This window comes from Pelophylax lessonae, assembly GCF_965119305.1.
Source record: "Pelophylax lessonae genome assembly, chromosome: 7".
NCBI classification, from domain to species: domain Eukaryota; kingdom Metazoa; phylum Chordata; class Amphibia; order Anura; family Ranidae; genus Pelophylax; species Pelophylax lessonae.
Window position 1 is genome coordinate 197351845 of NC_138774.1, and position 14036 is coordinate 197365880.

Sequence of the window (14036 nt, forward strand, 5' to 3'; positions counted from 1 at the left end):
CATTCTGTACATTGAGAAAGGACATTCTGGTGCACTTGCTTACTGGTAAAGGAATTAAGCTAATCAACCGCTTGCCAACCAGCCAACGTAGTTTTATGGCGGCAGGTTGGCTCTGTCCCACAAAATTACGTACCTGTATGTCGCTTCGCAGGACCGCTAGCGGGGGGGAGCCAATCAGCGGGTCCGACGGCCGCGATTGCCGCGGAGCACCCCCGATCGCTCCACATGGAGACAGAACGGCGGTCTGCCATTGTAAACACTGCAGACCGCTGTTCTATCAGTAATGAACACAGGGATCCTGTGTTCCTCTTATTTATGAACATCTGTGTTAATACAGCAAGCCCACTCCCCCCCCCCCACAATTATAAAGCACCCCCTCGAGGCACATTTAACCCTTTAATCACCCCTGGTGTTAACCCCTTCCCTGCCAGTGTCATTAGTACAGTAACAGTGCATATTTTTACCACTGATTAATGTAGTAATGTCACTGGTCCCCCCGAAAGTGTCAAAAATGTAAGTTAGGTATCCGATCTGTCTGCCACAATGTCGCAGTCCCGCTATAAAAAAGCTGATCGCCGCCATTACTAGTAAAATAAATAAATAAATAAAAATGACATAAATCTTTCCCCTAGTTTGTAGAAGCGATAATTTTTGCACAAACCACTCAATATACACTTATTGCGATTTTTTTTTACCAAAAATATGTAGCAGAATACAAATTGGCCTAAAATAATGAAAAAATTTGATTTTTACATTTTTTAAATGTGTAATGTAATATAGCAGAAAGTAAAAAATATTGTTTTTTTTTTTCTTTTTCACAATTGTCGCTATTTTTTTGTTTATAGCGCAAAAAATAAAAATCGCAGAGGTGATTAAATACCACCAAAAGATAGCTCTATTTGTGGGAAAAAAAGCACATTAGTTGTATTTGGGTACAGCGTCGCACGACCGCCCAATTGTCAGTTAAATTAACGCAGTGCCGTATTGCAAAAAATGGCCTGGTCATTAAGGGGGTAAATCCTTCCGGTCCAGAAGTGGTTAGAGAGAAATGGGTTCTGGGAACATGTAACTCCAGCCAAAATTTTGTTTTACTTGATTTTTGGGTAGGGAGGGAATGAGTTATAACCAGTTTTTTTTTCCCACTGTCTCAGTTCCTGTTCAGTGACCACACACAAAATGAGGAGCTGGCTTCCTAGTTTTTAGTGGTGGGATACATTTTTCAGAATTCTTTACAATAACAGTTCCAAAAAAAGTTGGGACGCTTTGTAAAATCTACATAAAAACAGAATGCAATGGTTTGCAAATCTCATAAACCAATATTTTATTCACAGTAGAAAACATATCAAATGTTTAAACAGAGAAAACGTATAATTTAAAGAAAAATAGGTAATTTTTAAATTGATTGATCATTGCATTCTGTTTTTATGGATATTTTTAAAAAGCATCAAATTTTTTGAAGTTGGGGTTGTATTTTTGGCCAAAACATATTTAAAACTTTCCACAACAGTTAAGACAATAGTAAACCCTTTATTTATTTACTAATTATTTATAAAGTTTTACCTGTAGGTACCCAGAATATCTTTTAAATGTGCGCCAATTAGAAGATAATCACATTGGCTGCAACCAATGACTTCACCGGCACTTGCTCAGTAGCTTCTGCATTCACGACACACGGAGTGTGCCCTGATTGTAGAGAGATCTGTGCCGCGACGGGGACTCGTGCTTATGTGCAGGAGTGAAATCATCACAGCCCTGCCAGTCAAATGGCCAGAAAGAAGATCGGGTGAAGATGGAAGAAATTAGTGATGTCAGCACTTGAAGGCTCGGTTTCAATGCCAAGTCTGTCATATTGTGCTGATTGGACCATTAAAAAATGTAGACTTTGCTTTAAAACATAGGAAAATATCAGATTTATGTTTCATACCAGAACACCAAAGGCAATGATTTTCAGGATACATTCCAGTGAGAACATTGACGTGAAGATAATATTGAGGCCCCGCAACATTTCTTCATAGGTACTCGACGCTCCATAGAACTGAAAAAGCAAGAGTGAGCCAGCAAATTATAGGTGGAATTGTATGCAATTCTATTTACACAATCCAGGGAAAGATGAGCTGTGATAGGCAAGATACCTGATTTTAATTAGTGATTTTATTTGGCAGTGAGTGCCAGTATAATGACAGGAATGGAAACGTAAAATGAAGCCACTTTGCAGGAAAAGAACATCTACCGGCTTTTATATAGTGAGTGATACTGAATTGAACTGTAGCCATAAAGCAAATACTTCAGCATTCTCTTTCTCCTCCTCAGGCTGGACTGGATGGCCACTGCGTTGGCTATCTTTGGATGATATTTAGCAGTACTGAACTGTAGCTCCCCTGCCTTCTTCTCCCATGCCGCTAAAGTGTCATTAGAATACTACCTCCTACACCTAACATATTGTCTTCTGTGTTATCTCAAAGTGATACACTGCTAGTAACACTGAGCTGTAGCTGCTACTCAATCTTCCCTGTGCTCCTATTACATAATGTCTCAGTAAGTAACCTGAGAATAATGCAATCTCTCTTCCCTTTACACAATTGTCAACTTCCTTGTCAATCTCCAGCATCTAGACTGCAGGTCAGCGGTAGCCGATCCGCAAGGGGCACAGGGGCACCACCCTCCTAATCTCCATGTGGGGCACCGGACGCAAAGATTTCTACAAGCTTTTTTTTTTAAACCACATGATTAAAGCCTGAGACTCTAACTAGCTTCAAAAAGGTTGGGCTCAGGTACAGTGCACTGCGTCCCTTGGGACATTAGCAAATTAACATTCGCTATTGTCTTCCTGCTTCTCCTCCGGGCCAATCAGGACAGCAGCCATTGAAAATCGATTGCAGGCTAAAATAAATAATCACATTGTGTTGCTTTGCAGCCTAAAATAAAGACAGACACAGTTTTTGTTTTATCCAGCTTTATTTACATCCATGTGAAAGCTATAACACCGACATGTCAGAAAAAAAAAAATTCAAAAACAGAATAACCCCCTTGTGTCAGCATTTTGTTGAACCACCTTTTGCTTTAATTACAGCCTTTAGTCTATTGGGATATGTTTCTACTAACTTTGCAAATCTACACTTTGCAATATTTGCCCACTCTTCTTTGCAGAACTGCTCAAGTTCAGTTAAATTTGATGGTGACAATTGTGATCTGCAGTCTTCAAGTCATTCCACAGATTTTCAATAGGGTTTAAGTCTGGGCTATGACTAGGCCATGAAAGGACATTCACCTTTTTGTCCTTCAACCACTGTATGCTCATTTTTGTTGTGTACTAAGAGGGTGTATGGTATTACCAGAAACCCTGGTGCTGACAAATAAAAGGTGATGGATGAAGTAATAATTTTCAATGTGATAATAACAACATAATCAAATGGTGCTTCACAAATAATGCAAAATAAAGTCCAAAACTTCAGTGTGAACCACCTAAAGTGTATATACACCCCTGGGGGGTACACAAGTCCCAAAATCCCACACAAATAATACAGTCCACAAACGTGTATTGGATAAACTGTGAAGGTGCAATGGTTCCACCACCTGGATAGGGATTGGCCTCTTACCATAAGAAAGAGGTCAAGGGCGGATAATTAACCCAGTAGTGTCCTAGCCACTGTATGCTCATTTTTGTTGTGTGCTTTGGGTCATTGTCATGTTGAAAGGTAAACTTTCTTCTCATTGACAACTTTCTGTCAGAAGGCAGCAGTATTTCCTTAAGAATTTGATGGTATTTTGCCCCATCCATTTTTCCTTTTATCCTGACAAGTGCTCCAGTCCCTGATGCAGAGAAACACCCCCACAACAGGATATTACTCCCTCTTTATTGTAGGAAAGGTGTTATTTGGATGGTGAGCTGTAGTGGATTTCCGCCAGACATATTGTTTGGTGTTGAAGCCAAGTAATTGAATTTTAGTCTCATCTGACCATAACACCTTTTCCATGTGGCCTCAGAATCTTCAAGGTGCATTTTGGCCAAGCTCAGCCATGACTGCATGTGGCCTTTGTTGAGAATTTGTGATATTGTTGTCACATGCAAACAATGGCCACTCTTTGTCATAAATTTCTTCAACTGCTTCAGAGTTGCTGTAGGCCTCTTGGCAGCCACTCTGACCAGTTTCCTCCTAGCTCCTTCATTCAGTTTGGAGTGACGTCCTGATCAAGGGAGGATCTGTGTTGTACCAAATACCTTCCACTTTTTAACCTCCCTGGCGGTATGATTATTTCAGATTTTAGGTGGTGAAAGCAGTACCATTATTTTGCATGTAATTCTTAAGGACAAGCAGCCCAAACCAACTATTTACATATGATTTTTTTTTACTGTGCGTTCTTCTTTATAACATCTCGGGTATGATAAAGTTTGAAACACAAAATCATAATAACTATAAATAAGCTAAAGTACATATATATATATATATATATATATATATATACATATATACATATATATATACATATATATATATATATATATATATATATATATATATATATATATATATACAGTAAAACCTTGGTTTGAGAGTAAATTGGTTTAAGAGCGCTTTGCAAGACAAGCAAATTTTTTAAATAAATTTTGACTTGATATACAAGCGATGTCTTGATATACAAGTAGCGTCATGTATAAAAAAGAAGAGAGGAGCCTCTAAAGTGTAGCAATATGGTTACATTTAATGAAGGTTCAATATTTAGCAACTCACATGGTTGATGATCAAAACAGGCACATCTAAGTATGCAGGCATCTGGGGTAAAGCTGTCCACATAGACCATATTCTCTGCACAGCCATCTTCAGCATCCCTTCCCCGCTGCACTCCACGAGTGATTCAAAGCCTCACTTTCAGATCACTCTACTGCAGGCTATTCTTCCCGGTCACTGACAGTGGTGAGAGCCGGTGGTTCAAAAGATGGTCTATGTGGACAGCTTTACCCCGGATGCCTGCATACTTAGGTGTGCCTATTTTAATTATCAACCATGTGAGTTGCTAAATGTTGAACCTTCATTAAATGTAACCATATTGCTACACTTAGAGGCGCCTTTCATCTCTCTTATTTTCTGTAGCTCTGCTAGATTTTGCTTCTAATCCCCTTGGGAAGGCTGCATATTGTGGATGGACATTTTATGGTTACACAACCTATCACATTGCTATAATCTTTGTATATAGACTATAAACTTGTGGAAGGACTTGTGGAACGAATCATCTGAGTTTCCATTATTTCTTATGGGGAAATTTGCATTGATATAAGAGTGCTTTGGATTACAAGCATGTTTCCAGAACGAATTATGCTCGCAATCCAAGGTTTTACTATATATATATATATATATATATATATATATATATATATATATTACAGTAAAACTGCAGGCAAGGGCACTGGGGGGCAAGCTAAGGTCAATTTATTTTATTTATTAATGTAATCCAATAGGATTACAATATATCAGTGTGTTTGTGTGTTTTACTTTTTAGAGTTTGCCGCCGGTTCCACCCCCCTGCGATGCGACGCTCGCAGGGAACGCAGCATCACAGCATCAGGCAGAGATCCGGCCGCTGTACACTGCTGGAATACATCGTGGGATCCTGGGGACAAGGTAAGTAACCTCTTCCAGGATCCAGGGATTTTTCCCTAGCGGTACCCCGAGTGTGGCTCGGGGTTACCGCTAATGGCACTGAAATTCCACCCGAGCCACACTCTGGAATACCGCCAGGGAGGTTAATAATAGATTTTACTGTGCTTGTAGGCATTGATAAAGCCTTTTAATTTTTTTTGTATCCATCTCCTGACTTGTGCCTGTCCACAACTTTAACCCGGAGATATTTTGACATTGCCTTGCCACCCAGTTGATTGTTTGCTTAAAGTGGATGTAAAAATGATTCATGAAATTTTACCTGGGCACATCTGTACTGTTTACTTATCTCTCTTAAAAGCACTACTGCTGCTTCATTCTTGTGTTATAGCATGATACCTTCTGACAAGTTCTCCGACACTGAAAATAAAAGCAGCTGGAAACTTGTGTTGGGGTGGGTGCTATAAATAGATTAGCAGAGAGCTGTTCTATTCACAGCACAGTTCTGCAAGTATCTTCATTCTTCTGCCTATGTGAGGGGGTGTGCCTTTCCTCCAATCAGCTGTCACACAGTGTATGCCAGGACTCTACTCCAAAAGCTGAAACAGGAAGAACAAATTGTAACACAATGTTCACTTTCTAAAGAATTTAGCAAGCTGAAGACAGCAGATATACATGTAAAACGTATGTAGGGAGATTTGTTTCATCCCTGTGTATCATCTGAGGCTGTTCACTTCACTGAGTATATGTGGGGGTTTACATCCACTTTAAATCGCACTACCAGAGACTGAAATGCTCCAGGAAAGCCCTTTTCGTACTGAGCTAATAAAAATCACCACAGCTGATGGCTGTTAAATGGCTTTGTGTGCTATTGAGAAGGTGGTTGGCTACACCTAATTGAGTTTACAGGTAATTTTTAAGAGTGGGGGGATCCCTTTTCCAACTCAACTTTTTCCAAAAACAGTGTTTTTGAATTTGTTTTTGAATTTGTTTTTTTCTGACATGTTGGTGTTATATCTTTCATTTGGATGTTATAAGTTGCACTGAGTAAATACAGCTAGATAAAACAAAAACTGTGTCTATCTTCTTTTCAGGCTGCAAAGCAACAAAATTTGATAATTTTAAAGGGGTTGATTCTTTTCTATACCCACTTTATTTCAGCCTGTGATAGATTTTCAATGGCTGCTTGCAGGGGGGCTGAGTGCAACACTTGTACCTCCTGGGCCCCTGAAAAAGCTGAGATTTAATGCAGACAGACAGGAAACACCATTGGTTTGCATAAGGGGTTGTACTTTCTTTGCCAGTAGTAGTGATAGCAAGGACTGAGCAAATTATTTTACATGCATGGAGAGCTATAATTTTAGGCACACAGTTCACACTATTAAAATTGTACAAATTTAGTACCTCTGTATAACATGGCTTCTAAAAAAAAAAAAAAAAGGCCTTTCCTTTTTTACATAAATCTCCAAATAAGTTGTGCGGCCAGAGTTTATCTCAAGAACTAGCACAAGGAAAGAAAAGAGGTGACTGTATAACAAAATGCTCCCGCACTTATCCAAGTTAAAATTATTGTAAAGTCTCATTTTTTTTTTCACATAAAAATAACAAACATGTTATGCTTACCTCCTCTGTGCAGTGGATTTGCACAGAGCAGCTCAGATCCTCCTTTTCTCTGGTCTCTCTTCTGTGCTCCTGGCCCCTCCCTCCTGTTCAGTGCCCACAGAGCAAGCAGATTGCTATGGGGGCACCCGAGCCGAGTCACAGCTCCCTGTGTCTGTTCAGATGTGGAGCCCCGTCCCCTCTCTCTCCTGATTGGCTAGCTGACTTTGACAGCAGTGGCAGCCGTTTAGGAGTGATAATCTCGGACAGCTGAGACACCGCTCACCGCTCTGAGACATCGTAGACATCGCTGGATAGAGAGGGACCTCAGATAAGTGTTAGGGGTGCCGAGGAGGGCTGCTGCACACAGAAGGCTTTTTATCTTAATGCATAGAATGCATTAAGATAAAAAACCTTCTGACTTTACAACTCCTTTAAGGCTTGCATAGCCACGAGGTGATATATAGAACATAATAATGAAAAAAGACTAATGCGCTGGGATTGTACTCCAATCCCAACTGACGCGTTCTGAGAGGAAACGCGTCGGGTGGAGTCAGACGTGTCGTCACCACGCACGGATTGCATTGCAGGTGGCCGTGCACACTCGCAAAGCTGTGTTCTGTCAAGCTCCATGTAAGTGCAATTTTTTAAAAAAATGTGTTTTTAAAAGAGGTAATGCACTATTAGACTCTCTTTTTATTGAGTGGAGATCTCTGGAAAGTTCGGGGTGTGTATGATCCCTCAAATCCTCCATGGTTTTGACACCTCTATCCGTGGATTGTCGATTCCATAGGGATTCCATTGTCTGTTGGGACAAGCGATATCCTAGAGCTTATGCTTTACAGGCTTTGAGATTGTGTGCCTCTGGTAAGCAGCCACCCATTTTTTTTGTTCCCGTTGAGGTTGCATGCAGCACTTGGCATTATCTGTGGCGGAATTTTTTCCTTTTATTCAAGAAATTGTTTGCTGGGCACTATCTATTAATTTTTATGTTTAATGACTATGTCATATTTATGGAATTTTTTCACAAGTGACAGTTTTTTATTTACATAATTTTTTTACCACTGTTACATTCACATTGGTGTAAATTTGTGTTTTCTTCTGCACACTTTTTTTCATTTAATTTTTATCATGCATTTATGTAGATTTTTAGTTATATTTTTCATGGATATTTTTTATTATCTCATTTTATTTGCTTAGATAGCGCACTGGTCTTTTTTCACTATTACATTTTTCCTTCCAGGGTTCAGGGAGTTCTAGGTGCTGCTATCCACCAGCTTGGCTAGCGCATCCTTTTCACAATTTTAGATATACAGAACATGCTTAAGAGCCTATCAGAACCAAACCTCTTATTATGTTTTGACATTAAGTGAGAATATATTGATAATAAACTTTTTCACATATGTGTATAGTATAGGTGTCATGTCATTGTGTTTTGTGTAAATTATAATAGCACACCTTATCTCAGTTGAGCCTTACCTTCATCATCAACACAATGGTGTTGAGCGCAATCATCACCATGATGAAATACTCAAATGGAGGAGACACCACAAACCGCCACATTTTATACTGGAATGATTGACGGTTCTGAGGCATGTATCGCGTTAGGGGCTTGGCACTGATGACAAAGTCTATGCAGGCCCTCTGCAAGGAGAATAATGGGAGAGTCAATGTGCTACAGTATATAAAAAATGTTACCGCAAAACAATTTCCCCTTTTGGTTTCTCTAAGCATAACAGGACTTAACAGAAAACAGTGAGTCATTCCCCCAGTGCAATATCCAAACATTGATGGCTTTGAGATACAAAGGAGTCCCTGACTAATATCAGGAGGATCTGTAGGTGTTCTGACCTCGTTCTTTGTCTCTTCATTGTCCCTCCCTTCTGTTATTATATAAATAGCATGGCAAAGAGACATAGATGACAATGGCCACACTCCTTCCTAAAGGTGTTAGAAGTGATGGTATGCAGAGAAGCAGTACATGATACAACTGGCTCCATCTCATTCTCCCTACCTCATTCTTCTCAAGACTGCACTCCGACATGACCTTGTCTCCCTGCTCCTGGAAAGTGATGATAATTAGAGCCACAAAGATGTTGACAAAGAAGAAAGGAAAGACCACAAAATAGACCACATAGAAGATGGACATTTCCATGCGAAAGCCAGGAGTGGGGCCCTGATCCTCGTAGGTTGCATCCACCGAGTGTTTGAGGACGCTGAAAAGGAAAAGTAACCCTTGATATTACAATGATTGCTCAGTTATGATGCAAATATACTGCAGAAAGCTTCCTATACATACATAAGAGCCTGTGCATAAATAGGAAGGTTCAGGTAAGACTCTCCAAGATTAATAACAAATAGTGTCAGTGGAATAATCAAAATGACAAAAGTCTTATCTAGAATTCAAAAAAGCAGCTGATGTGACTTCACATTTTCCTAAGGGTGTAAAATAAGTTTTTCCTGTTTGTCTCCATGGCAGCCTACGTGTGGGTTAACCCCGCCTCCACTCCAAGGGTATAGGACCCCCCTCCCATAAATTTCAACTCTCAGGTACAGCAGGTGTTCATTTTTTGTCCTCCTCCAAGGACCTACACTTCTGATGTCTTACTACGTGCAGCTTACCTTAGGATACTTTGGATGGTGTCTGCATGTCCAGAGCCCAGCCACGGGCGGGTGAGTGACATTTAAAATCCCCTGCTCTCTGCGGTTGACTGAAGCTTGATCGGCATTCTCTGACATGGGTCTGAAGATTCGCATTGCTTCCCTTCATGGCAGCGGTATTTGTTATTTATGTGCACTTTGTCTGTCTCTTTTCCTATCACTGTACAATATGTTTGTTTGGCCCAATGGCTATGGAACGCTTCCTGCGTTCCAGCAAACCCTTCCTGCGTTCCAACAAACCCTTCCTCTTCCTCCTCTGCTTCTAGCGTCCAATCGGTAGACGCTTCGTGGTCCCGCACATGCGCAGTGCGCCGCGAGCGAAGTCGAGGCTTGGTTCGCACATGCGCATTAGCGATCGCGGCCGCATCACCGCTGACGTCATTCCGGCGGGAGATTTAAACAGCTGACGATTCCCCTGTACTTTGGGAATGTACTGTGGGCGTTGCGGCAGCTTCCCAGTGTCTCTGGATTCCTTGCTACAGGTATGTGCAATGGAGACTTGACTGCAGAGGGGGGGGGGGGGGGGCGGAGGGTTGTCACCTCACAATGTATCACTGACATGGTGTCTGATATGTATTACCTTTCTTTATCAGTCTGGTTGTTTGTCCTGAAGTATGGATCCTGCGTCACCGCCCTCCTGTGGCCAGCCCTCTCACAACAGGTGGGTGCTGGCATTTTTCAGAGGGGGGGGGCGGGGAGGGCTTGCTGGTCCCTAGGTCATGGCTAAATCCAGTGTCTCCCCGATTTTCTCTTTTTCCATCAGCTCTTCCAGGCCTGATTTACCACAAGAAAGAGACCCTGTCAGACCTCGTGGGAGTTCATCCTCCAGATCTAAACGCCGTGAATCTCCATCAGGGAGTAGGCAGCAAGGGAGACGCTCTAATTCCTCCCCCAGACACCATACACAATACCAGAGTCACCGCACACACCAGAGAGCCTGTTGGGGTTGTGGGGCGCATGTCCCGGAGGACAAGTCCCTATGTGAGCCATGTTTTGCTCATGCAGCCGGTGACAGGGGGCAAAAGGATCAAGGATTGGAATCTCTAGTGAAGAGAATAGTACAACAGTCCCTGAAAGAATGGGGTACAGTCCCACCACCTGGTCCCACCACATCTAGTTCTCCAGCGGAAGTGCAGGAAGATCAAGGCCCCTCTCAACCGAGCATTACTTCTGCAAAATCATCTGACAGTGATTCGGAAGAAGAAGGGGCTGTAGGCGGCTTTGAGTTCGCCCTAGTTTCACCCCTGATCAGAGCCATTAAAGAAGCTCTCAGATGGGAGGATCCTGTGTCTCCTCAGAAAAAGCAGCGGAAGTTCTTCAAGCACCTTGGTAAGGAGCGTATCAACTTCCCTTCCCTCTCTGAATTACAAGAGGTGATTACTGAAGAATGGAGTAAAGGGGATAGTAAGTCTTCCTTATCCTCCAAACTTGGGAAATTATATCCCTTTAAACCTGAAGATGTCGCCCGTCTTGAATCTGCTCCTCTTGTGGATGCGGCAGTTACAAGATTAGCAAAGCATGTCACTTTGCCACTAGATGACGCGGTCTCTTTCAAAGACCCTTTGGATAGGAAGATAGATCTGGACCTAAAGAGGATCTTTGTGACGGCCGGCGCGGCCTGCAAACCTGTGATGGCATTAGCAACAATGTCTAAAGCCATGGAAGTCTGGGTTTCCGATATAGAATCCAAACTTGGAAGTCTCTCGGAAGAAGCCGTAGAAAGTTCCCCTATTCACGAACTCAAGCTGGCTTCAGTGTTTTTAGGAGAAGCATCTATCGATGTTCTGCGTCTTCTGTCCAGATCGATGCTATCCTCAGTAACAGCAAAGAGAGCCTTGTGGCTTGCAGATCCAGCTTCTAAACAGGCATGGTGTAAGATCCCTTTTGAGGGTACTTCCCTTTTTGGAAACAAACTAGACAGCGCCATTGCCAAGGCTACTGGCGGAAAGTCAGGTTTCCTCCCGCAAGACAGACGACTATTTGGTCAGAAGAAGCCTCAACCTAGGAGGCAATACACGGAGAGATCTAGAGATGCACGCTCTTACAAGCCTAATAGAGATTTCCGAAGAAACTGGAGAGGTGGTCAATCCTCTACTCGGAGGTCATCAAAAAATCCAGCGCCTGCTGGACAAGATTCCACTAAATCTTTTTGAGATTGGGCCCGTCCAGGCATGTCAGGTGGGGGCACATCTTCTCCATTTTCAGCATGTCTGGGCGGCCTCAATCACGGACTTTTGGACCGTCAGGACGGTCTCTACAGGCCACAGATGGTCATTTCTGGCAGATCCAGTTCCAAGATTCATCTCAACTCATTTACCCTGTCTAGAAGAGAGAAGAGAAGTCTTGCTCGCCTATGTAGACGCTTTGGTGGCTCAAGGAGCGGTAGCTCCGGTTCCGGAACAAGAAAAATTTCAAGGGGTTTACTCACCCCTCTTCTTAGTCCAGAAGAAGAACGGGGCCTGGAGGCCTGTTATAGATCTCACATACCTGAACAAGTTCATAAAGAACGAAAAATTCAAGATGGAAACACTCTCAACTATTCAAAGGGCAGTACTGCCGGGAGATTGGCTCGCCTCAAAAGATTTGAAAGATGCGTACTTTCATGTACCTGTGGCAACCGACTTCCACAAATATCTTCGCTTCTGTTTTCAGAATCAGCATCTGCAATTCATTTGCCTACCCTTCGGCCTATCTACCTCACCCAGAGTATTCACCAAAGTTCTTCTAGCAGTGGTAGCCTTCATAAGATTGAAAGGTATACGTCTATATCATTACTTAGACGATCTTCTGCTTCTGTCTCAAGAAAAGGATCAGTTATTGGCACACAGAGATCAGGTCATATCGACCCTCAAAGAGTTTGGCTGGCTGCTAAACCTACAAAAGAGTCAGCTGGAGCCCACTCAGCGCCTAGTCTATCTTGGGGCGCAATTCGACACCGTCGAGAATTCAATCTCTCTCCCATTAGAGAAGATACCGGTAGTGAGGGAGAGAATCCTTCCGGCTCTTTCCTCTCCTCGCCTGAAAGCCTCTCAGTGCCTCAAAATCATTGGCACCATGGTGTCCACGGCTCCAATGGTCAAATGGGCTCTCTGGCATATGAGGCCCTTCCAAAAAGGGTTCCTACAACAATGGAACACAGAAGAGAAAGATCAGTACATTCATATCTCCTCCAGCATGAGATCCAGTCTTCTTTGGTGGCTGCAACGCAGGAATCTGCTCAACTGTCATTCTCTGGTTCCAGTCTCATGGACTATAACCACAACAGACGCCAGCAACTCAGGTTGGGGGGCTCATTGTCTGACAGAGATGACACAGGGGAGATGGTCTTTTCAGAGACACACTCCAGTCTCCAATATACTGGAACTCCGAGCAGCCTACCAGGGTCTTCGATCTTTCCAACACCTGCTAGAGGGGAAATCTGTAATGATTCGGATGGACAACACCACGGCAGTGTCTTATGTGAAGAGACAAGGTGGGACACGGAGTCTCTCTCTGCTACGAGAATTAGACCCGATCATGTCCTGGGCCCAGACTCACCTGATGAACATCTCGGCAGTTTACATTCCAGGTTCACAGAATGTTCAAGCGGATTTTCTGTCCAGGGTCCAGTTGAACCACAAAGAATGGTCTCTCCATGTGGAGTCGTTCAAATGGATTCTGTCGTTGGGAGTATCTCCCGAAGTTGATCTGTTCGCCTCCCCTTGCAACCACAAGTTGGAGAAGTATGTCACGAGAGGCAAGTGTCCTCAAGCTTACGGGACAGATGCACTAACCGACAGGTGGGAGTTCAGCAGGGCTTACGCCTTTCCTCCAGTACCCATCATTCTCAAATTCCTGCAAAGACTTCAAGCGGAAGATGTGGAGATAGTGATGGTGGCGCCTTTCTGGCCGAACAGGCCATGGTTTCCGCTACTCCTACAACTGAGTTACCGGGACCCGGTACCTCTTCCCCTCAGACCAGACTTGCTTCTTCAGAGAACATCAGTGCACCCCTGTCCTGCAATTCTCCGGTTGACGGTCTGGTTCTTGAGAGGGAAAGGTTGGAATTGCTCGGCTGCCCATCTACAGCCATTTCCACCTTGATGAATGCTAGACGACCAAGTACTAATAAAGTATACTGTAGAATCTGGGCAAGATTCATGGAGTCTGCATATCCTGAAGGTATGTCTTCCTCAGTCCCTG

General features: G+C 42.8%; 1 protein-coding gene across 1 annotated transcript in view; it reads right to left on the reverse strand.

Moving 5' to 3' along the window:
* CACNA1B (calcium voltage-gated channel subunit alpha1 B) overlaps positions 1-14036 on the reverse strand; it is a 450568-nt gene that overhangs the window by 80051 nt on the left and 356481 nt on the right. The window contains exons 29-31 of the mRNA XM_082263407.1: positions 9208-9409; positions 8673-8837; positions 1925-2035 (exon numbers count right to left, since the gene is read on the reverse strand). Coding sequence (XP_082119533.1) covers positions 1925-2035; positions 8673-8837; positions 9208-9409 — 478 coding nt within the window. The remainder of the gene's footprint in view (positions 1-1924; positions 2036-8672; positions 8838-9207; positions 9410-14036) is intronic.